General features: G+C 33.0%; 4 protein-coding genes across 11 annotated transcripts in view; 1 reads left to right on the top strand and 3 right to left on the bottom strand.

Moving 5' to 3' along the window:
* The window catches only part of LOC112127457 (WD repeat-containing protein 47-like), a 43,784-nt gene extending 21,940 nt beyond the window's left edge, over window positions 1-21,844 (top strand). For 3 of the 6 annotated variants that reach the window (XM_024228491.1, XM_024228492.1, XM_024228496.1), the window contains exons 2-4: window positions 2,773-4,338; window positions 5,572-5,782; window positions 21,776-21,844. In XM_024228491.1, the coding sequence (XP_024084259.1) occupies window positions 2,773-4,338; window positions 5,572-5,782; window positions 21,776-21,829 (1,831 nt within the window). In that variant the 3' untranslated portion in view covers window positions 21,830-21,844. The remainder of the gene's footprint in view (window positions 1-2,772; window positions 4,339-5,571; window positions 5,783-21,775) is intronic. The other 3 variants (XM_024228493.1, XM_024228494.1, XM_024228495.1) reach the window with 2 other exon arrangements.
* On the bottom strand, window positions 7,449-11,392 carry LOC106661445. 3 transcript variants are annotated; one of them, XR_001339734.2, is made up of 4 exons: window positions 11,147-11,392; window positions 10,873-11,059; window positions 8,036-8,131; window positions 7,449-7,755 (listed from the first exon to the last, which is right to left on the bottom strand). XR_001339734.2 is itself a non-coding variant. In XM_024228499.1 (3 exons), exons 1-3 carry the CDS (start codon window positions 10,873-10,875, stop codon window positions 7,507-7,509), a joined length of 348 nt encoding a protein of 115 aa, XP_024084267.1. In that variant the 5' UTR covers window positions 10,876-11,109; the 3' UTR covers window positions 7,449-7,506. The 3 variants fall into 3 exon arrangements, 2 of the variants coding, with proteins under 2 accessions (XP_024084267.1, XP_014240328.1); XM_024228499.1 differs by lacking the exon at window positions 11,147-11,392 and having other exon boundaries at window positions 10,873-11,109; XM_014384842.2 differs by lacking the exons at window positions 10,873-11,059; window positions 11,147-11,392 and adding an exon at window positions 8,522-8,696.
* Window positions 11,947-12,555, bottom strand: LOC112127460. The gene is made up of 2 exons (XM_024228500.1): window positions 12,411-12,555; window positions 11,947-12,263 (listed from the first exon to the last, which is right to left on the bottom strand). Exons 1-2 carry the CDS (start codon window positions 12,501-12,503, stop codon window positions 12,033-12,035), a joined length of 324 nt encoding a protein of 107 aa, XP_024084268.1. The 5' UTR covers window positions 12,504-12,555; the 3' UTR covers window positions 11,947-12,032.
* On the bottom strand, window positions 19,372-21,273 carry LOC112127459 (cilia- and flagella-associated protein 251-like). The gene is made up of 6 exons (XM_024228498.1): window positions 21,080-21,273; window positions 20,793-20,891; window positions 20,525-20,641; window positions 20,259-20,375; window positions 19,846-20,097; window positions 19,372-19,692 (listed from the first exon to the last, which is right to left on the bottom strand). The coding sequence occupies exons 1-6, from the start codon at window positions 21,089-21,091 to the stop codon at window positions 19,477-19,479; spliced, it is 813 nt and encodes a 270-aa protein (XP_024084266.1). The 5' UTR covers window positions 21,092-21,273; the 3' UTR covers window positions 19,372-19,476.
* Window positions 21,845-24,899: the final 3,055 nt, after the last annotated feature.

The raw sequence follows: 24,899 nt of genomic DNA, 5'->3' as shown, positions 1-24,899 counted from the left end.
TCTGAAGTTAACTTAAGTTGTTATCACTCCCTGGTCCATTGGTTGGTGTTCAAATGTTGATCTCTCAAAATCATACTCGCCACAGATCATTCTTGCAATTTATTTTTGCCTATGTATTTCGGCCTTGCCCACAGGTCCCTTTAGGGCTTTTAGGAACTGAAATCATATTCTATGTGTAGATAGAACATGCCGAAATGGAAAAATAAATCTTTGGCTAGTGTGTTTTTTACGAGTTCTGCATTTCTATACCAACCCTAAAAAATAAAGGTAGGGGAAGGAGTGGTTCAGTTTACGCTCATAAAATTTATATTATTAATTTTTTATATACATTTTAGTATTCAAAGTTACAGGTTTTGAGCATTTTTTTTAGTATTAAAATTCTTTTCATACCTTTTATACAGGAATAAGAATGTAATTATAATACAAATTATTCTTATATGACTATACCCGAAGAGTGATTACACCTAAATTAGAATTTATAATGATTTTAATAACTGTTTATAATGATAAAATTCAAACACTGAAGTTTTGCTAAACGGATGCATTCAAATCGTAAGAACCGTGTCTCTTAACCATCGGTTTTACATCCATTAGGATGTTGTTGTCTAATTCCGTAACAATCGTAAATTGTCTTACAATTCTGACACGAGTTCTATTTTCTGCAGACCCTCCGGCTTTTAAAGGAAAGGGGGAAGGAGGGATAATGTAAAACGTGCTACAACCCTAACTAATTTGATGCCTCCTTTGTAGGTGGCTGAGAATGCCGACGGGCGACGTGAGAGACGAAAAGGTGACTTAACTCTTCCTGTGATATCTATAGAAAAGATGGGTCCTTAAAGGTTGAACCCTCTTTTTTTCCCACTCTTGGTTACCAATCTACGTAACAAATGACTTGTGACTCCCTCTCCAACGTTATAGTCTGCTAGGCTTTTAACTTATTGGCATCTAAGTAGAAAAAAATTGTCTCGAAAAAACCAGTTTACTTCTGTGGGAACCATTGCGTCTATTTGGCCGTGTTTATCCCAGGCTGACAAACGAATATAATGAATATAATGTATAGGACTTAAACTAGAATTACACATGGCATTAGTAGAATGATCTGTCAAGAAATTCATAAATTTATCGCTAAATATTCAGTTAATTCAGTAAAATTTCACTCAAACTGTGCCAATTTTTTAAGTGTGTGAAAATCTAAACGTTTTGTGATTTGACAATAGCACGGTTTGGGATCTGTTAACAGTGCTATTACCTGCAAATGCTTGTTTGAAAAGCTCGTCAGTGAGGAATCAAAGATGTACCGGAGGTCATCTCAGCTGGTACACATGTAGGAAGAATGTCTTATTTTCTGTTATTTAATTTAAATGTAGGAGTATTGTTAAATGTTAGTGATGAATTAATTTTTTAATGTTTAAAAACAATTGACATATATTTCTAAAGACGTCTCCCCTTATACTATAAGTGCAACTTTTACGTCAATGGTTGCTTTCGTACATTACGTTGTTTTGGTTCAAATCACGCAATAGTACTACCCTAGTAGCGTAATATCACATTTCGCACAATACAGAGGTTGTGTCAATAACCCAGTTTTGAAATTTAGTGTATCCGATTCCCGCTTATTCTCAATGCCAAGCTTTACGCGTGTTTCGCGATATAGAGAAGATCAACACTCATCATGTTGCTCCTTTATACTTGCTAATACTCATAAATTGGTATTGTGTTGACAGGGTATTATCTTCGTTTCCACGCAATATTGGATAAAATGGTTCAACCCCAATACGACTCCCCTTCCAATCTACCGTTCATTCCAAAAAAAGCCTACCTTTCTTATAAGAAAATATAAACCGAAAAACCAATAGCATGTTCTATATTATGTAGTCCGTCATGTAATATTGAATAACCCTTTATATTATTGTTGTGATATTATAGCGAATGAAAAATGCAAACTTATGGGATTGAAAAAAAAATCTGATTCAAAGAAATATGGCCGCATTTTTCATGAATAACTACTATTTGCTTTAAATAAATATTAATATTAAAATAAAGTGTACTTTAGTCTGACATATATTTTCCTAAGGGAATTTTTTTTAAACCTGTAGTTTAGGTTAAATTACTGTCACGTTCTTGAACCACTTATTCTCCACAATTTGGATTGTAAGTAGAGCTTTCCGCACGGCAAACGCTTTTTGATAGCCACGACCAATCCTTAATCAAAAATATACCTAACTATTGGGTACCAGAGGTAGTGTAGTAAAAGGACTGAAACGAGAATATATTTATTTCAATGACTGAATTTTCATTATGCTTTTATTGTTCATCAATAATAATAATGTAATATCTCTCGACGATTGTTGATGATTATACTATATGTATATTCTTTCTTGTAGAGATGTGTTTTTTTCCGGTCAAGAATGAGGTAGTTTAGAAAAAAACACCTTTTTCGTTGTTTTTTCAAACACCTTTTTCGACCTTTATTTGGACCATCGTCAAGGCATAAAGTGTGGTGCTATTCTTGTGGTGTGGTATTGGTGTTGTGTTAAATTGTGTGAATATCAACTTTATGCCTTGAAGATGATTCGAATAAAGGTTGAAACGTTTGGCAAAAAAATGAAAAAGTTGTTTTTCTAAACCATATCAGTCTTGACCTCTCCTCACGAATCCAACAAATTATTCTTAATTCGTGGACAATAGGTTTTAATTGTATATGCCAATTTATATATCTTTAGACTTTAAATAATTATCAATTGTTTTACATTTCTTTAATTTTATTTTCAGGTTAAAAATCAGTTACGTAATGCCGTCGGCTCGGCTGACTCTACGCGAGGAGGACGTAGTCCGATTGGCCCTCGAATTTCTACACAATCGGGACCTTCATATATCTCAGTTGAGTTTGGAAAGGGAGTCCGGCGTCATAAATGGAAACTACTCCGACGACGTGTTCTACCTCCGCCAGCTCATACTGGACGGGCAATGGGATGACGTGCTCGAGTTCATCCAGCCCCTGGAAGTGCTACCTGCTTTCGACATGCGCAAATTCCAATATACAATCCTGAAACATAAATATGTCGAATTGTTGTGCATCAAATCCGAAGCCGGCGGCATGGCCAATGGGGAACCTGCAGTTCAGGAGATAGTAAAAGTATTGGAGGAACTGGAAAAATTAGCGCACAGCAAGGAAGAATACTCGAATCTCTGTCTCCTACTCACGTTGCCGCGCCTTAGTGACCATCTCCAGTATAAGAACTGGAATCCGAGCAACGCACGCGTTTTGTGTTTCCGAGAAGTGTTTCCGCTGGTGGAAAAGTTTCTAGTGTCGGATAGGAGATCAGCCGCAGGCGAACCGATTCAAGGCCCTTTTGCCCAAGCTGCAAAAAACGATAGACTCATCCAATTGATAATTAAGGGGCTGTTGTACGAATCCTGCGTTAACTACTGTCAGGCGAAAGCTGTCGGCACCACGGGTCCGAACTGTAACGAAATGAACTTTTCGAAATTGCTCGACGGTGCACCGGCATTCAGCGATTCGGATCTCAGCCTGCTGTCGTGGCTCCAGAGCATCCCTGCAGACACTTTCTCAGTGCCTTTCGAACAAAAGACGCTTAATGTAGACGTGGAACGGTTGGAGAGACCTTCCCTCGAAACCTCCTGGACAGAACACATGTTGGTCACACCAATCAAGCCAAAGAACTTTCCGTATCCGGAGATGCCTTTCAGGAGGCCGCGGTCTGCAGCAGACATAATGACCAGATCTCTCCTGCCGGCTCTCGAAGGCCTCCCTCACGGCCTGCAGTTTCCCAGTCATCCGGCCAGTGCTAAAAACGGAAAAACGACCATGGCACTGTCCACTGGCGACATACTCTCAGACGCTATGAGTAGATCCTCTTTCGCCAGTTTCCATTTGACCGGTCTTAAGAACAACCAATTGATGAACACCTCAGTCGACAGGCTTTTTGAAAACGACCCCAACGTATTTCTGAGCAGTAGTTACACGGAATTCGGCCTACAGCCGATTTCGGAAGCTGGGAGTACGCCGACACCTCCAAAAGCGCAAAGGGAGAGATCCATAAGTCCGAAGCTGGGCCAGGCGATTAACCATCCTTCGACTCCCTCGACTCCGGAGCACAGAGGTAGAGAATCTCCGGCCAACTCCACCTCGACGACCGCCCGTTCATCGAGGAGAGATTCACTAAGCGAAAAAGGCTCATCATCTAACACGACACTCGTCTTTTCAGAAAACAGTTTCGACGGAGACCTCCTTCGAGAATATCAACGAATGAAACACGTTCAAGATAACGCGCAGATGCAGCAGAACAACTGCCGCAACCAACACACAGACGACAAGTAAGTTATATTTATCCAAATATTAATTATTGTTAACTAATAATTTTCTTGCCTAAACAAACAAAACGCAGCGTTACGTTTGTTTAAAAAATATTATATTAATTAATACACGATTAATACACAATTAATAATTAATTATATCAATTAATACAATGCTAACGCGTTGTACTTTGTGAAATAAGAGGTTTACATGTGTAGAGATTAGTGACAGTTAATCGATAGTTATTCAGATATCGTGAGACGCGGTCGGGTGTGATGTATTTTCAGAAAAACATTTTCTTTATCGTGCCAACGTTTCGATCTTTTATTGAGATCATCTTCAGGGCCTGGGATTTACAAACAATGTTTACATTTAACATTTATTTAATATATTTTGCATTGTATAAATTCACTTTTCCACATCCTAAATGTATTTGTTAAATGTAAACATTGTTTGTAAATCCCAGGCCCTGAAGATGATCTCAATAAAAGATCGAAACGTTGGCACGATAAAGAAAGTGTTTTTCTGAAACCTACATCACACCTGACCGCATCTCACGATATCTGAATAACTAAGAGGTTTACGTTTTCTTCAGTAAATCAGTATTTAATTTAACTTCCAGACTTCATCATTAACTTTGAACGTCGATAAAATATGATATGTTATAACATGCTCAATGTTTGAGAGTATTATTATTATTTTTGACTGATAATTTGGATTTGGAGCATTTTATTGAACATTCAGTTTTTTTCAAAAGTTTTTTTTTTCTATTTGATTTCACATTTGAAATGTTCATTACTTATACGCGAACAACAAGGATTCCTTGCTAAAATATGTCGATTTAACAATATGTCATCAACCTTCACTCTTGATACATTAAATTAAATCGTTAAAAGAAATTTCAACCGTGAAAAGGTCTTTCACCTTCCGCTTCCTATTCTTTTTATCCCCTCACTCTTAGACAATAACTAATCTTGGTTCAACGGAGTAAATTGTTTTAGCTACTATGCACCAAACGAAAATGGTTTAAATTCTTGTCAAGTGGTTCTGGGTCTGAGGGATGATGCTCTAAATATGAGATACAAAGTTTCATTATTTTTTAATATTATAAAATAAAGACAATACTTTTATTTTGAAACTCTTTCACTCTTTTCCTAAAGCCAAACTTAGGATCTGACCACACAGAACAAATTCAAAGCCACACAATTGAAACCATCTACATCTTCTACCAATTAACCTCCCTTTCTCGCTAGAAATCGAATTCACCTCGTTGAAAAGCGACTCGCTGATGAAAAAAAGTGGAACATTTCTTTTAAGCAGCCGTCTCAGTTGTCCTACCAGTCGTCATCCAAGTTTAGAATTCAGGAAGACGGGTGTAAGTTGGAAAGCGATGCGCTTTTCTCTTCAGACCGGTATTCGATCCTCGACAAGTGCCAGTTATCTTCAGAACGAAGTCGTGAACAAGTGAGTACCGTTTTGACTTTAAAACCGGGCTTTAGTATTTTATATTAAATTCACCTTCCCGTCTTCTTTTTCTACGTATTACTCAGTCGTGTATCGTTGCATTTGTTGGAATTTGCTCATATAAAAGGCATTCGTATATTCATTCCCATTCGTGGCTTAATTTTTATTTTTCATACTTTAAAACTTTATTTAACTAGTTAACCTATGTTTAAATCATATTTGACATTGTAGTTGGTTTTTCTAACCATTTTTAGTAATCTTATGATTCTTCCTTCTTGAAGGTGGGATAATAGGTCATCTCAAAAAACCACAACCAGTTTTTATCCACAACTTTTCGGATTTATTTTAATCCTTCCTCAGGTGAGTTAACGCCTGTACACAACAATTTTTTTTTTTTTACATTTTTATATCAACATGGTTATCATTGTTTCTTCACTACTTAGTAGTGACTAAACTACTAAGTAGTGAAGAAACAATGATGATAACCATGTTGATATAAAAATGTAAAAAAAATAATTGTTCTGTGTACAGGCGTTAACTCACCTGAGGAAGGATTAAAATAAATCCGAAACGTTGTGGATAAAAACTGGTTGTGGTTTTTTGAGATGACCTATTACCCCACCTTCAAGAAGGAAGAATCATAAGATTAACTGTTGAGGTCAAAATATAAGAAAACATTTTTAGTAAGTAGTAAAGAGGGTTTTTGGAATCATTATCAGTATCGTAGGTTCTGATATTCTCTATTCTTCGTCCGATTCATGAGGTGTAAGCCATTTCGGTGAAAAGTTTGTACGGTAGAAATGCCTTCAACGCAAAAAAATTTCAACTTCAATTTGGGATTTTCTTCGCATTTGTTGTAGTATATTTTTGTGTACTGTTGTGTACCTGAGCCGGATTTATTCGATTTTGCAGTACATTTTTTACACGCAGATTCATTTGCTGGATCCATAATTCCTCATCCATACATTCCAATTGATCTGATAACCGATAAATATATACTTCTAATTAATTCTAAATCAATATATATTACAGTTTAATAGGAAATAGAATTGCTTCGGGCGCGTTCCAACCAGTTTGATGGTACGCTTTATATGTACGTACCAGACTTATTTTACCAACCCGGGTATTTTACAGCTTTGATGCTGCAGAACAGTTTGCCCAATTAGCAGTAATGTTCGGGCATTTATTTTACTTTCTAGGTTAAGGACACCAGATTGTATTTTTTATGGTTTATTATTACATGGATGTTTTTAAAGTCGAAATTTATGGCAATCCAATATTTTTTCTACTGTAAGGAATCCTATTAAAAGATATAATCAAACATTTGCATTTGGTTAAAAAGATAGCGTTGATCTTGAAGTTCTAGCTAATTTTTTCGTTGTCTTGTTAATGCTGTCTACAAAAAACCAACAAAGAGGAATAAGCAAAAATAACTTTATCGTAGTATGTAAATAATTGTAATTTTTTGGTTTGGCACGTGCTGTTAAAATATTCTCAATAAATTATCCAATTTCTGCTACTTGCTTTTAATATTCCATATATCTTATTTCAATATTATTCAGTACAAAATGGATTAAAAAAATTAACCCAGTACAATAAATATTAATTTTATTAAAATATTTACATTAAATGAAAATTTAACAAGTTATTAAAATATATTACGGTTTTATAGACCATGTCTTAGTATCATTTGATGTTGTTCCTCCTGTTCGAAGGGAGTTCAATCATTTTTGGCGTCCCGGGGAACATTTTTTGACGCCCTTGGTTGGGGACCTGCTGGCTGCGATGTTTTCGTTTCTTGATTCTTCTTTGTCTTCCGGCTTCGAACTTGAATCTTCATCCTCATCCGTAAAATCCGCGTTATCTTCTAGATCAGAACTGACATCGTCCAATAAAAAGTCATCTTCAATATCCGTAAGGGTTTCCTCCAAATCGAGCGAGACAGAAGTGAGGGAGTCGTTTATGGACATATTCTGTTTGAAAAACAAAACAAAAACACAATAGTTAGTCACAAAATTAGAGATAGCGAATACACTATACAAATTCAAACATCAACTTTATTCTAACAATGATTATTTGGAGATCTTGAGGTGCGGTCTGGTGTGACCGTGTATAAATGTGTGGTGTGACTAAACACCACACATTTATTCTAACATTCAAACTCATAATTCCATACTCAATCTAATTGTTATCAGAAAAATAAAATAAAACTAATTATGTTATCAAATATGTATAAAAAGATAAAATACTAACGGAAAAATGCGTGGTTTGTGTGGTGTCTACTTCTTCATACTCCATGTCACTAAAAGGAGTATCAGAGAAATCAGAAATCTCGCGAATGGGAACTTCCTGTGAAAATAAAAAATAAACATAAGGTTAACTTAGCACTACAATTTCAACAAGCATACACTAAATCTATGCCTTGAAGATGACCCGAAAAAAGGTCGGCAATAAAATGAAAAAGATGTTTTACTAAAATACATTTAACCTATCCATTCCTCACTACTTCATTATTGATAACATTAACATTTTCATCTTAACCAATACCTTAGATAAAAAGTGTAATTAATTAAAATAGTTAACGTTAACATTGAAAAGTGGTAGAATAAAGTAAAAATGAATATTTTTCCATTATAATATTTAAATAAAGTTTTTAATTCGCTCGAAATAAAAAACAAACATCTCAATTTAGTTAAACTAACTTATCAAATTATATGTCAAATATAAATTAGTACTTACGGCAAAATGCATGGTGGATGTGAAGTTGTTCCGACTTTGGTCTAGCTCGGTTCGAAGTCAAACGAGTTAATAGGAAAATAAAAAATTGAGACCTGGCCTTTTATACCCCGAAGTACAATAGAGTAATCCCTTTCACTCCCACCCCGTAACTTACTTGGACCTATGGCCCACCCCTTTCGGCAATATTTAATTTTATTGGAATGGGGGCGTCGGTGGCCGCAAAGGTTTAGGCATTGACACGTTGGCTCATCACTGTAAGATAAAGGTCCCGGGGTTCCAATCCAGCGGCCCTGCATAGGAACCCGACATACTTACAAATGGGCTTTTTTTCAAAAACACCGGCACCCCGAGGGATGATCAAAATCTCTGCTGTTGCGAACCCTCGTTAAAAAAAAAAATAATAATAAAATAATATTGGAATTTGTTGAATTGTATTAAAATCGAATGAACATGCGCAGCACCAACAAATTTTTTAAATGTTGTTAATGTCTACTTCCTTTAAAAAAAATTGAATTTCGATTAATATAAGTATTATTATAAGTATATTCGATTAATATATAAGTATTAAGTAAAATAAATAAAACTAAAAATTGAATTTCGATTAATATAAGTATATTCGATTAATATATAAGTATTAAGTAAAATAAATAAAATAAGTATATACATACATGGATTATAACCGTCTGCCAACCTCGGGCATCATATTGCTGGTTTCATAAAAATCAATATGGAAATATAAAAAAATAGATAANAATATATATTATATATATATATAAAATACATATATCGCATATATGTTGGTTCGAGAAAAAATCTGACTGCTCAAAACAATTTGTCATTATTGTTAAAGCATGAAAATCCATAAGCATTGACGGTCTCCCATAATTAAAAGTTATTTAAATAAAAAACAAAAAACAATGTGCTTTCAAAAACTGAAAATAATTGGACATATATTGACGGTTTTTAATGTCTTTAACCAAACTCGTTAAATAATTACTACCATATTTTTTTATGTATTATAAAATTGATTTATGTTCCATGCTCGGATATTCAAAATTTATAAATTTTATTTATATATATTATCATGTTTCAATTTATCCCCCGTAGGCATTTCTTTTTCTCTCGTTACTTGCGGCTTGGTTTTCAATTCACGAACATAAATTAGCAGATGATTTAGCGGCGAAGCAAAAAAAAAAAGAAAAGTTTTTGGAATGATGTTACAGTTACCAAAAAATATATTCAGCATTTTTAATGGAGCGCAGAAAATGAATAGGAACTTAGTTTCTTGCTAAAAAAGGTATTTCGACCTACTTTCTTATATCGCTCGATCTCAAAATAATTACATATATATTTGAATAAGAGCTCGAATTAGAAATAAAAAAATATCTTCTTTTTATCCACAAATTTCGCCTTCAAATGCCTCCCATGTTTTCGAAAATGACAAAAATGGTGATAACTTTGAAACCACTCTATGGATCCGTAAGAAACTTGATAAGGATTTAGAACCCTATAACCTTAAAACGTAATGACCCAAATTTTGCATCGCTATGAAGTTGAAAATTTAAGGGTTTTAAAGGATGCACACAACCAATCGGATTTTTTTTTAACGAAAAGATATTCTGGCATAGTTAACTATTTTGTGTTTTGTAATTTTTTTTACAAGTGTACATAGAAAACGCCCTTTGAGTGAGTAGAAATACTTTGATTGAATATATACAAAAAAAAGTTTATTTGCATTGTAATAAATTCACTTTTTCCACATCCTACATGTTTTTGTTAAATTTAAACAATGTTTGTAAATCCCAGTCCCTGACGATGATCTCGATCAAGATCGAAACGTTGGCGCGATAAAGAAAATGTTTTTCTGAAACCTACCTCACACTAGACCGCATCTCACGAGTTAAAATATACCTTTATGTAACGCATTGGTTGAAATGAAAATATTAATTGATTGAAAGAAGTTATTTGGTCAGTCGGACCACGAAATATAATGGGGTAATGCACTACTACGGCCGAAATCCATTTTCTCAAATTTAAAAAAAAAAGTATTTTAAAAAATATCTCGGCTCCTTGTGGCCACATTGGCAAAACCGCTTGGATATGGATCTTCGAACTATAGTTGTATCAGCAAAAAGGTTTCACTGAAATCTGCGATTTCACGTCCGTCTCCCCTTGTATTTTAATAAGATTTCCAAAATGAAAGACTTTGAATGAGCTATGGGACTTTTCCATTAACTAAGCCTGTTTTTTTTTTGTTTTTTTTAATATTTAATGTTACCGGTCCGGAATGGACCCATAGCTCTCTCTCCTCAGATGGTTTGATCTAACGTCCGAAATTCGTATGTACTTACCATTTGGTAGATCGGCAAATAGCCAGTAAAACTTTTTTCTGGTAGAGATAAGTGTTAAGAAATTTCCCAGGTTCATCACAGGTTGGTGATTGATAGTCATTGTACTGGACTGATTTTCATCTCAAATAACGGATCTATGGGATGGGAAATGGATATGCTTTTAGATGGGAATGAAGAGAGACATGTTCTAGAAAAAAAGAACAAACTTATTGGTGTTAGTTACTCGTAAATTGTGCGGTGCCCATATTTCTCGATTTTCTTTTAATTGACTTACCTTGGAAGGTCAATTCGGTTTGGCGGGAATCCGAATCAATTAATCTTTCTAAGGAGTTCATCAGAGGATATTTGGTCTTCATGGGCTCTTATCTTCGAGCCTTTTTGTTACTAAAATTCACCCACCTTGCAGAAACCAAAATTGCCAAAACTGGCTTTTACGAATAATGGAAATAGGTACAGTTTGAGATTCAACATGAATCACTAGCTTATAACAGTTTGAACGCATATCCAATACTGGATTAGAGTTTAATACCATCTTTATAAAAAAGTAAACATTGGTGTTTGTACTATTTTGGAACAAAACGCTGATGCTCACCCAAACACGGTTATTTAAAAAAAAAAACCACATTACTTTTAGGAAAATGTAGTAGTGTTGTGTGATTGAGATTTGAAAGGCAAACGAAACTAAATTATAACGTGAAAAGGTCTCTTATCTTTAGGTCGCTTTGCATTTGATGACAATGATAAATTTCTAAACTATTTTTTCCATTATTTTTTAGTTTATTTATAAAGCTGACCCCAAATAAAAATTATGAGTGAGCAAAGGCATAAAAATTATGAATAACGAAATGTAATTTTATGGTTACTTATAAGCAGAATTATATCTAAGTTTATAACCATTGTGTGCTATTATAGGGAAAAAGGTTCTCAATAAATTAGACGATTTATGCTATTTGCTTTCAGTAGTTGATATATTTTATTTCAATATTATTTATACATGGCATAGAAAATTTAACCCTGTACAATAAATATTAGTTTTATCAAAATATATACATTAAATGAAAATGCAAGGTTTTAAAAAAAATCCACTCGGTGTTTATAGATCATGTCTTGCGTCGTTTGTCGTCAATGCCGCATCATTTCTGAATCAGTTTGAGGAGAGTTCAACTATCTTCGACATTTCCTGGAATATTTCTGTTGCCGCCGTCGTTTGGAATTGCATTGACTGTGTCATTTTTGTTTGTTGATTCTTCGTTGCCGTTCGACCCCGAATTCGAATTCAATTCCTTATCCGAAGAATCCTTTTCATTTTCTAATTCTGAACAGTCGTCGTCTGATGACAAGAAATCCTCAGCGTCCGTAAGAGTGTCTGAATCACCGTAGAGGGAGTTTCCCTGTGAGAAACAGAAAATAATTGCTTAGGCACAAAATTAGAGGACGGGTAAATTCGAAGTGAATAAAATATACAAATTCAAATATAAACTTTTGACATAAATATAACATCATAAATGTAAACTTTGCTTCATTCGTCAAATACTTACGGAAAAATGAGTTGTTAGCGTGATGTCGACGAATTCTATGTCCTCCTCATCGTCACTAAAAGGGGTATCGGAAAAATTACAAATCGGGCGCATAGGAACTTCCTAAGAAAATAACAATAAATACAAGGTTGTCATTAACGTTAAAGAGGAAGAATAAATTGAAAATAAACCATTTACAATAATAATATATTATATCGCTTTATGTTTTAAAGTTTTTAAGAGGCTTGAAATAAAAATTCAACATGCCAATGTATTTAAATTAACTTCTTATCGATAAATACCCCACAAGTATATAATGAGTACATACAGCAGAATGCATCGTTGATGTGAAATGTGACGTGAAAAGGGTGCTGGCTACTGCAAAAGTGGCTTCGTGCTTCTGTAAAGCTCGGTTCGAAGTCAAACGAGTAAATAGGAAAATCAAAAATTACCTGGGCTTAAATGTCCAAGAGTACAATAGGGATGTTTTCACCCCACTCCGTACATTTATTTGGAAGTATTACTCATCCCTTTCTTCAATTTTTACTTTCGCATAGATTTAGGTTCGATTTTTTTACAATTGTTGACAATTTCGGAATTCAAATTCACCATTACAATGCTACCACGAACATTTTTGATATATCTTCTAAAGGAGATTACATAAAAACGAAGAACAACAAAATGCAAAGTAAATGCGTTTTTTCCAGACTTGTGCTTTACACCAATATGTTATACTTATTTCAAGTTTTTTAAAATATTTTTTGTTTGTTAACCCCTCATTCTATTATTTTTATCATCCCGGAATGAGTGCTTTTACATTGGACCCTACGCACTACTAAAAACCGGGAACTTCCCGTGTTGAGTCTCGAACGGTGGCCGTGATGTTGGATTAATTCAACTCATTTCTTAAAAACACATTTTAATCAATCCTTCACATTTACTTAATAAAATAAATAAGAATGTACGATGATGGACTGCATAGTATTCCAAATAATGATTTACATTTATATATGTATTTATTTAATACATGATATAATACGATTTAATATACGATATAAAGAAAATCGCCAATTCAGACCGCGCTTTTGTTTATTTTATTTAAGCACATACAAATATGTTCATTTTTTGACGTTTGCTATTGTGCTATATACCGGGCAATTATTTATAAACTACCCCTCCCCTTTTAATTCTTCTGTTGGGAAATAATTTAAATATGACTTGTCTTTGTGAATATGAAGTCAATTTTTTTCGATGTTCAGTAGGTCACCAGGGCTCAGCAACTTTTTTTAAATGGGAAGGTATTTTGAATATGGAATTAAATTCTACGACTGTTTTAAAGAAAATTTTACTTCGGGCACTTTTCTTGAAGAGTTCGTCGTTTAAGAGTTATTAAGGTTTGAAAAATAAAAAGTTGAAATTTTATTGATCTCAATCGTCATTCATTTACCTCTTACTAACTTTAAGTAAATTATTAATTACTAATTAATTTAACTCCTAGTAACTTTTTTAAATAAATCCTAGTAAATTAAATTTTCCAAATGGGCACCACCGATCTTCCATATAATGCAAAATCTTGTTATAGAATTCATTTCGCACGTCACGAAAAGTATATGGTGTTATGCGAATTGGAATTACTCCAATTACGGTAATTTTGAGGTTTCCATTTTTTGGTTTGGCAGTAAACATTGAATAATTTCTCTATGTTCATTTTAAGGAATTAAGACTTATTTTGGTACAGCTCACTACCAGCTAATGGAAAAGAGAACTGCTAATTTGAATTTCTTTAAAGTGTCGAATGTGTTTCCGTTGAAATGATAATAATAATAATAACATGCCGAGGTGGTCTAGATCTTTGAAAGATAGAGTAAAATTAATTTATCTTTATGGAGCCACCCATAATTTTCACGAAGCTGAACGCGTGTTTAACACCAATTATCCGGTTCGTCCCATTGTTAGGTGCTCCAAGTAAAATCTTAAAATACAGTCGTAGAATTTAATTCCGTATTCAGAATGATTCAGATTCTACGTAAAAAAATTATGTAAATTCAGTCCTATTTTTTTAAATTATTTCCAGTCAATAGAAATAAAAAGGGGGTAATTTATAAATAATCACCCAGCATGCATGACAACGTAGCACATGCTTCAAAAATCCGTTAGGTTTGTATTTTTTATATTAGAAAAAATAGCTAAGAAGAAACTCGTATTTTCATTTGATTGATTAAAGATTGTAAAACTATAGTTCATCTATTATGTAATAAATAAGAATTCAAATTGTTTCAACAAATCTTAGTTCCGATAGTTAAAAAAATCGTAGTTATTATTTATTCGAATAGATCAAAGACAATTATAACTCAAATATGAATTTTAGACTTGAGGATGCTGAAGGATAGCTGGTCTTATGCAAACATCACCTACACTCCACTCGGACAAGGTGAAACACCCCATCCCACACACCAGAACCGTTCACCGGTGTAAACGGCCAAAGAAATTGTACAAGATTAGGAATGTATCAATAATTAGTTTAAAATTGATAATTGTATAAAATAGTACAAAAAATTCAGAAGATTGTACAATTAATTTTAATTGTACTAAACTGTTTTTAAATATGACTGAGCAAAGCCATATGTTCTGCTTAGTAGGATATTTGTCTTGAAGGTCATTGAATGTCAGGTTGTCCTTCCATTGTACCATAGATGTGTCCAATTTGAAAGAACATTTCAAATTTTTTACTTCAATTTTTGTAATTTTATTTGCAAACTATTTAAATTGACCGGATGTCAAAACTTAGCAAGCAATGAAAAAGGTTCAGATTTGTGAACGGATTAAAAAGTTCGCAACCACTCCTCCTGATTCGTCGAATATTACCGTAAAATGCTAAAAGAATTAAAGAATACATTTAAACTTGTTTTTAGTGTCAAGTTGAATGTTTAAGAAAGGCATTTAATTGTATGAAGTACAAAGGGTTTAAAGAAGTCAAAGTACCGGTGGGGAAACCCAAGGGTCATCCCCTTAGGGACTTTGTCATTTTCCTTTCTATGACCCGCTATAATCCTCTTAGGCGTAACTTTGAGGCAAGAGCCGTCCACCGTTTCAAAATGTTAGTTTTCCAAGAATAAAATCAATTTACATTTACAAAATATCTATGCACATTTATACTTTTGCAAATAAATGCAATTTTTTGCTATCTAATTGCAGGGTGTATTTAATAAATATGTGGGTATGTTGATACGTGGGTAGTAGCATCCGAAGAAAGAAATTCTAATTAAATAAATATTCCGGTAAAACGTTCATAAGATATTAGTAGATAGTTATACAAAGAAAAAAGAAAAATAATCTATTCGTATTTAACATTATGGAAAACATTTAAGCCTATTTTTTAATGTGTATACGACTTGCTTTTAAAAATAAAACTTGGACTTGGAAAAATAAAAAAATAATACCTTCAGTTCTAAAGTTGGAAAAATAATAGGCAGAGAAAACGACTCCAAAAAGAAAAGGTTCTAGTTTAGTTTATTTTAAAATCAAGATGAAAATATAACTGAACTTAATGTTGATGTTATTGATATCTGTCTTGATATTATAATTATAAATATAAAAATCAGGGTTAAGGCAGATTTGAAAGATAGAAAAACACTGAGTTTCTTCATCAAGCTTTTACTTTTAGAATATTACTTTAAAAAAAACGTCATTTCTCAGTCGTAATTTAGAATTGACGGGTGAAAAATCCACCCTTAAAAGCATAACTGACTTCATATAACCTCGTAATTGATATACCTTGAGCAAGGGGCTTATTATGTTATGGCTGAAGCCAAAATTTTGAATATTAAATATATTTTAATATGTGTAATACTTTATTATTGCTTTCATTAAATCTAAAGTTTCTACATTGTGTATAACCTTGTGTAAATTTATATTCATATTTCATATGTATTTGTATAATTCTTTATAACTCAGAAGCCCTGAAGATGATTTCAATAAATATAGAAACGATGGCACGAGAAAGAAAATGTTTTTCTAAACCTACGTCACACCAGACCTCATCTCATGATCCCTAAATAATCATATTTTTGTATGATGCTTGTACAATGTTTAAATCATTAATAATAGTTTCAAAGTCCAAATAAGGGTGATATATCCACGAAAGCTAAAAGTGGAAGGTACCGAGTATTTCTCTTTTTTTCCAATTTGTCTTAGCCCTGATGTTTTATATGTTAGAAATTCAGGACCTACTATACATTTTTATATCTATTTCATTTAGCTTAAATATTCTAAACGTTTTGCCTTCATTTAGTTTGAAATCTAATCTTACTTGGCTGGTTGCATCAGCAAAGATTTACAGATAGGTCTTAAAATTATTATAAAATATTTCTTCATAGCGTATTCATTTATATTCGTCCTTTTTAATTTTATTAACAATTTTCAATTCGTACACATACTTACATTTCAGGTTTATATTACTATTAAAAAAAAGGGGAATAAAGCTGTAAGTTTGGTTTCGCGGACGAGAAACAAGCCGCTTAGCAGCGTACAAAAGCCATGTGATCCGGGATTTGAACCTAGAACCCCGAATGCAATGTGGAATGCAAGCCCTTACAATTCAACCACTGCGGCCCCCAAAAAAGCTATTTTTATTTTTCAATACAAACAACGAAGACAAGATGCATTTGTCTTCATCATTTTATTAGTGCTTGAGTAATTCTACAAAAATTAGGCAATTTTTTATAAATTATATAATATTTGTTCAATAATTTATAATGCTCTCTCTCACCCCCTCTCTCTCACCCCCTCTCTCTCAACCTTTCTCTTTCTCTCTCTCTCTCTCTCTCTCTCTCTCACACACACACACACACCCTCTCTCTCAACCTTTCTCTCTCTATCCCTCCCTACCCCCTCCGTTGAGAAATGACATCTTGTCGGTTAAGATAATTCAGTAATTTAATCGTTAATTAATTCATGTTTGTTTAGTGGTCATAATTGACCATATAATATTCCTTGATTCATCAAATATTACCTAAAATACTAAAAGAATTAAAGAATAAATTTAAACTGGTTTTAGTGTCAAGTTGAACGTATAAGAAAGGCATTTAATTGTAGCAAGTACAAAGGGTTTAAAGAAGTCAAAGTACCGGTGGGGAAACCCAAGGGTCATCCACTTGAGGGACTTTGTCATTTTCCTTTCTATGACCCTCTGTAATCCTCTTAGGCGTAACTTTGAGGCAAAAGCCGTCCATCGTTTCAAAATGTTAGTTTTCCCAAAATAAAATGAATTTACGTTTTGTTTATATGTACGTACATTTATACTTTTGCAAATAAATGCAATTTTTTTGCTATCTAATTGCAGGGTGTATTTAATAAATATGTTTGTATGTACGTACATTTATACTTTTGCAAATAAATGCAATTTTTTTGCTATCTAATTGCAGGGGTATTTAATAAATATGTGTGTATGTAGCATCCGGTAGTAGCATCCGAAGAAAGAAATTCTTATTAAACAAATATTCCGGTAAAACGTTCAATAAATAAAATCTACAAAAAATAATTTGCCTGAAAAAGAAATAAGTTGGAAAAAATCAATTTAAAATTAAAAACGATTAATGATCAAAAAAGTTCTAAAGTAATATGTGTAAGTGATTGTAATAAATCTGTTTCGCAGGTCGTCATGAATTAAAAAAATCTACATTGCCTGGTAGACATAAATTGAAAAACATTAATTTAATATAAAAAAAAAGAAAAATAATCTATTCGTGTTTAAGATTATGGATAAGTTTTATTTTTGAATGTGTATACGACTTGCTTTGTAAGGTGAATATTAATATTCTAATTAATTATTCTTTTCACCTATGGTTTTGGTTGAGATGAAATCTTTAATAAATAAAATGAGGGTAAAATTCATTTAATTGCACTTTTATATTCATTCTATTAACTCAACTAGTTATTATAAAAACACTGTTTTATTTAATTATACATTATACTCTTATATAGTATTAAAAAGGATATGAAAATTTTAGTATTATATATAAACCAAAATATACACTAAGAGGAAACAGAAAAGTGATCGCCGTCTTTTTTTTTCTTTTTTTTCAAAAACTTGCAATCGTTATAATTTTTATTTTTCGTTTTTTTAATGGATATTTTTAAAGAAAAATATGAAATATAGTATAAAAATAAAATAAAAAAATTAAACTGAGTAAAACAATTTTACCAAAAATTTTGCTATAGAAACAATGAAAATAATATTAAATTCAGTAGGGAGTTGTTCACTGCTTGAATTAGAAGTTGCATTTTATGAGATTTTGAATGTAGTGCTGTGGTGAAGTGCTAAATTACCAATGTAATAATAAATAAGATTCATATATTTCACTTTGAATAAAAACAAGGCGTTTTCTTTCATATTTCGTTCATATTAATTTTTATTTCACAATAACTTCTATAAAACATTTATAAAATCAGCAATACTGAGATAGAAAAAGTAGATTTTTATGACGAATAACTAATTATTTGTCACGAACTTTTTTCCCGATTGTCCTTTTATATACGTTGTATCTTTATTACGCACAATTGCGCAGAAAACATACACTTTGAGTGAGTAGAAATACCTTGATTGAATATAAAACTATTTTTTTGCATTGTATAAATTCACCTTTTTCCACATCCTACATGTATTTGTTAAATTTAAACAATGTTTGTAAAACCGAGGCCCTGAAGATGATCTCAATAAAGATCGAAACGTTGCACAATAAAGAAAATTTTCTGAAACCTATATCACACCAGACCGCATCTCGCGATTTCCGAATAATCATCGACTAACGGTCACTAATCACCACACATATTTTTTCAATATTTTATATAAACTACCATAAATATGGTTATAATTAGGATAAATAAAATAGTGACACTACATTTTATAAATTAATATTTATTAAACTAGAATCTATTATACACCAAATGCCCATATAGATACACATAATATACAATATCATATATACATTAAATATTTAACATGTCATAAAATCTTTAAGGATGGATTTTAACCGGGTTGTTAGGTTTTGCCTTATGGCTTCTTCGTTGTTTCTGTACTACTTTGACGTTAAATATCTTCTTTTTGAAGTTTTTTGTTTTCTCTGCTGTCGTCCGATTCCGAGCCAGAGGATGCTTCTTCGTCCAAAATGGTCATTTCAATTTCCACTTCGGCGCCGACGTTATTCACGACGAAATCGTCATCAACGCATTCGTACATTTCCAAATCGATGCCATTAATATGAGTATCATCCACATTGTGAGAAATCCGGTACTGAGTAACTTCCTGTAAAGAAAAAATGAACTTAGGTCAATATTCACGTATAAAGAAAAGTATATATCATTTGGTATACATTTAGTTTTAAATGCCAATTTATTTAATTTAATATTATAGAAATACATATATTTCAAAAAATATAAAGATGTAATAAGTACTTACGGTGACATGCATGGTTGACATTGAATCGGTGGGGTTTTCGATTTCGTGTTCCTCTAATTCGATATTGGATTCATCTTCTTCCACTTCGGATTCTTCTATTTCGCTTTCGGTTACTTCCTCGACGTCGGATTCTTCTATTTCCCTTTCTGTTTCTTCCTCAACTTCGGATTCTTCTTTTTCGCCTGCAGATACGTCTTCGTCTTCACTCATAGCATCATCGACATCATGAGAAATTTCTTGTCGATGAACTTCCTTTAAAGCAAACAAAAATGGTTAATATTAACATACTTGGAGGTGGAAGTAACCAAAATATTTGGCACGTGATGTCGGTTTAAAATACAACGGGACTAATTATTATTAATTATTTGAACTACCATCAAATTGAAAAATATTATAATGAAATGAGAACTTACCGGAGAATGCGGGGCTTTGTTGAGTTCTTCCTTCGCGATTTCCCTTTCTTGTTCCTCGTCTTCACTCATAGGAGAGTCTTCATCGAAATTACGAGAAGTTCGGTTAGAAGGAACTTCCTGTAAAAAAATAAATAAATATATTACTTATAAATACATACATTACTTCAAATATTAGGATTTACGACTGTCGCTTAATAAAAAGTCAATATGCCAATTTACTTCAACTAACGTTTTATCGGTGAATTAAATCATAAAAAAGTACTTACCGACGAATGCGTGGCTTTGTTAAGTTCTTCCTTCCTAAGTTCTCTTTCTTCTTCCTCAACTTCACTCATTGGAGAGTCTTCATCGTAGTTACGAGAAGTTTCGTTAGAAGGAGCTTCCTGTGAAAGAAAAAAAAAACATTAATATTTACGTTGCCTTGGGGGGAGATATGTTTTTTCAAATATTATGAGTTTTACTTAATAAAAACCCAATATGCCAAATGATGCCTTCGAACATTTTATCCGAAAAAATAACTTAAAAATTACTTACCGAAGCATCTGTTTCTTCTTCTTCTGATTCGTATTCATCTTCTTCGACATCACTAATAGGAGTGTCAGGAAATTCATAAACCCGGTAAATCGGAATTTCCTGTGAAAATATAAACATAGGGTTAATTATTAAATATTAACATTTTCAGGAGTTTGGTTATTATTATTTGAAATTATTATACTATTTAAATCCCTAAATTAAAGTTTTTGACTGAGGTGAAATAAAACTCCAGTATCTTAATTTACTTACACTAAATTGTCATAAAAAAATATAAAACGAGTACTTACGGAAGAGTGCATGGTTGATGTGATATAGGTAGTGGCTACTGCGGAAGTGGCTTCGGGCACAGTTGTACAAAGTTCGAAGTGACAAGAATAATAGCAAATTTAAAAATTCCTGGGCTTTTATACGGGGGAGGACAAGAGGGCTGTACTTTGCACCCCCACCCCTAGTTCGGAAAGCACCCTTTCGGTCCTTTTTATTTCGGTCAAAATTTAAATACCATTTAGTTTTAATTTTATTTATTTATTTTACGTGTAGAATTTTTGTAAATAAATTAAATTATTGTACACATTATGTTGTATACATTATACTTCTTGTGGAAACGAAATTTTTAAACAATGTTATTTTTTGAAGCAGAATGTTATGTGTTATTAGGCCTTTTCTTAAGGATTTAAAATTAATATGAAATATGAAATTGTATTGTTAATAATTGAAGTTATTTTAATTTATTAAATTCCTAAAGTCGGTTGTTTCCAACTGATTGTTCCACAATTGAAATTTATTTACTACAATACAAATAAATTATGTTTTAATAAAAAAAACTTGAATTACAAACAATACATTAATCTTCAATACTTAAAAGAAACTTAAAAATATATATTTTATAATATTCTAATTAATATGGTCAATTATGACCACTAAGCAAATATGTATTATTTTTATAATAGATTTACCTAATCTGAAGTTTTTTTCTGTTTTAGGTAAGTAAGAAGTATTGCACGAAAGTTTCATCGGAATTCGAATTTCGATTGTAGTAAGTATAAGTGTTGTAATGTAACTATACTATAAGAAATGATTAAGGTTTAATGGCCTTATGGCTACATTTCAATATATGATTGCTGAGTGTTGAAATTTCTGAGTTGAAAAATCTGAGAAAAGGCTGAAATTGGTTGCACACAACAAATTTTAATCCTTCCTTAAATGTCTCTACATTTTTTAATTTTATCCAGCAGGCTTTGACATTTTATACTTTTAAAAAGTCAAACCGAGTCTTATCATGACGAAACCTAGCAAATAATAATTTTGGACAATTATTGAAGAAAAAAAGGCAAAACAGTGAAAGTTGCTACTCAATTTTAGTTCATTCTCCTCGTAAATGTTTTGGTTTATTTCTAAAGGTTCTAGCCATTTATGTCTAAGTGTAACTCAATCCAACAAATCCATACGAAAACGAAGCCCGAAACGAAATATTTAGGGATATAAAACATCAGAAAATAGGACGTTCTAATAATTGATTTCAGTAGGTATATTAATTAAAAATTGAAAATTTTCTGTTCCTTCCAGCGTGTTTGAATGGCCGCTAATAATTTATTTTGACAGTTTTGAATAGAGTTAATATATTTGAGTAACTGCCATTTTTTATATTTAAGTATAATTTATATTTATGTATTTTTTTCATCTGAAGGGGGCGTCGGTGGCCGCAACGGTTTAGGCGTTGACACGGCGCTGATCACTGTAAGGTAAAGGTCCTGGGTTCGAATCCAGCGGCCTTGCATTCGAACCCGACATACTTACAAATGAGCTTTTTTTTTTAAAAAAACACCGGCACCATGAGGGTTTATATGACCTCTGCTGTTGCGAACCCTCGTAAAAAAAATTAAAATTTTCATCTGAACTCTACTTCAATTGTCTGCTAATCTAGCGCATCCACAATCAATAGTTAATTATCAGAGCCGAAAAATAGTAAAATGTGTAATTGTTTGGTAGTTCATTTTGATCGTTATTAGTCGTTTCGGCTTCTCGCCTTGTGTTTTTGAAAAAACCGAATTATTAGTACAATTGTTTCGAATTCACGACGTCTGAGATTCCAACTCGGGGCCCTTACAGTCACCGTTCTCACGCCGCTCCCCTACAAGAAATTATACGTTGAAATAATTTAATTGTCGATCCTTGGTCATGGAAGTAAATGAAAATGTATTCGAGGTTGTACTATCGACGGAAATAATATATGATGGGGACAAAAAGGCCGCTAGTGGCTGAAAAGGTTGATACAGGTGACTCACGGGATCTCAGCGTGGGAATGCCTAAGAACCATACTACCATATGTAGTGTTAACACGGTGGTGTATGAACAATATATTGAGTTTGTCATTTTGATTTTTATATAAAACAGGTCCGTAAGTGACTGATAGAAAACGCGTACAGATCACACCGCAGGATCTAAAGGGCTGAAATTTAGACATTGCTATAATGACATGGATAGCCGCTAAGAAAGGATTTTTTTGAAATTCTATTCCTAAGGGAATCATATGGACAATTTTTGACCATGTATAGACCGAAATGAACTGAAGAATTTGAGAAACGAGACATTTTGTTAGAAAGCCGTAGTAGCACTCTTTATCGCGTTAGAAAGGTACATTAAAACATAGTCCTGCATTAACGAAGTCGCGGGTAAAGCTAGTCTGTTTATAAAAAATGTGTAGTGTTTAGCTCGATCACGATCTCCAAATAATAATTTATAAAAATTGTTGATTTTAGTTCTAAAACGTTCAAAAGTTACAACGGTTTTACCATTGTATTATTTATCTACATTTTCCCGTTATGGCAAAGCAAGGGTTTTTTGAACCACCTAAAGGGGAATTTATAGTATTTTGCGTCAAATAATTCTTTTGTCAGAAGAAATGGAAAGGGCAATCTTGTAGGAGTGACGAATAAAAGGCGTAGGGGCTATTGCACCCGAACTGTTGTTAATCCGCTCATCCCTTTTGATTTATACCTGCGGTATTTCGGAAGGTATAACAAGGAATAGCAAGTTGGAAAAAGCTAACACCTTTATCTTATCTTAATATCTTAAAAGAAGGTTTTAAGTTTGTAGTTTTTTTACAAACATTAAATTAATTGTAATCGAAATGTTAGGGACTGACGCACGCAGCAAGTCAACCTATAAAATAAATGTGTAGAGATTAGTGACCGTTAATCGATAGTTATTTAGATATCGTGAGATGCGGTCGGGTGTGATGTAGGTTTCAGAAAAACATTTTCTTTATCGTGCCAACGTTTCGATCTTTATTGAGATCATCTTCAGGGCCTGGGATTTACAAATACACACCCGACCGCATCTCACGATATCTGAATAACTATCGATTAACGGTCACTAACCTCTACACATATAATAAGATTTTTCTTTCAATTGAAAATTGCTTAATGTATTGTGTGTTTAATTAACGTTAAACTGCGCCTTTCAGGACATTCAGTTTCTCATTTTTTTCCGGTTTCCCGACTTTCTTGATGAACTCTTTTATGGCAGCATGAAATCTTCCAAAAGAGTTTTGATCCTATCCTTGCTGAGGAACCGAGCCTCTTGAGAACCCTTTTATTTTGTAAGCTGGGAGATGCTATGCACCCTGCGACTCTTATCCGTGATCTTACCGATTTTGCCTTTGAGTGAGCTACTCGCTTCTTCGCCCAGCGTATCAATCTCCTTAGCGAGAACACCCGACTGCTACAGTTTCTGTCTAAAAATCAGGAGAAATTGACATTTTAACTTTCAGTGTGCTGCCCCCTCTCTATTTAAAAAGTGCTTATTGTTAGACTGGAAGTTTCTTACACCCAAGTGTCATTTAGTATAATTTGAAATTACGTAGGAGTAGACCACGTGCATGCCCGTGCATCCTTTTGAAGTCCCGTATTTAAGTTTTAAATGGGCCTTTGAGCAACTGATCTTGCCCTTCAGATGATAGTGTTGAAGTAGGTTTTTTAGTAGGCTAGTTCTCATGGTACCCAGTCATGCTTTAATTTATCACGTACAAGCTTTTTACTCCTGGTTGCACTTTTCCCTACGAATATTATTTTAATATGTTTGACATGTATATGTATTCTGCTGTGT

The sequence above is a fragment of the Cimex lectularius genome, unplaced genomic scaffold (genome assembly GCF_000648675.2).
Source record: "Cimex lectularius strain Harlan isolate CLEC.00 unplaced genomic scaffold, Clec_2.1 scaffold220, whole genome shotgun sequence".
Lineage (NCBI taxonomy): Eukaryota > Metazoa > Arthropoda > Insecta > Hemiptera > Cimicidae > Cimex > Cimex lectularius.
The sequence above is the reverse complement of the archived record's forward strand: the minus strand, read 5'-3'. Positions and strand labels throughout refer to the sequence as shown.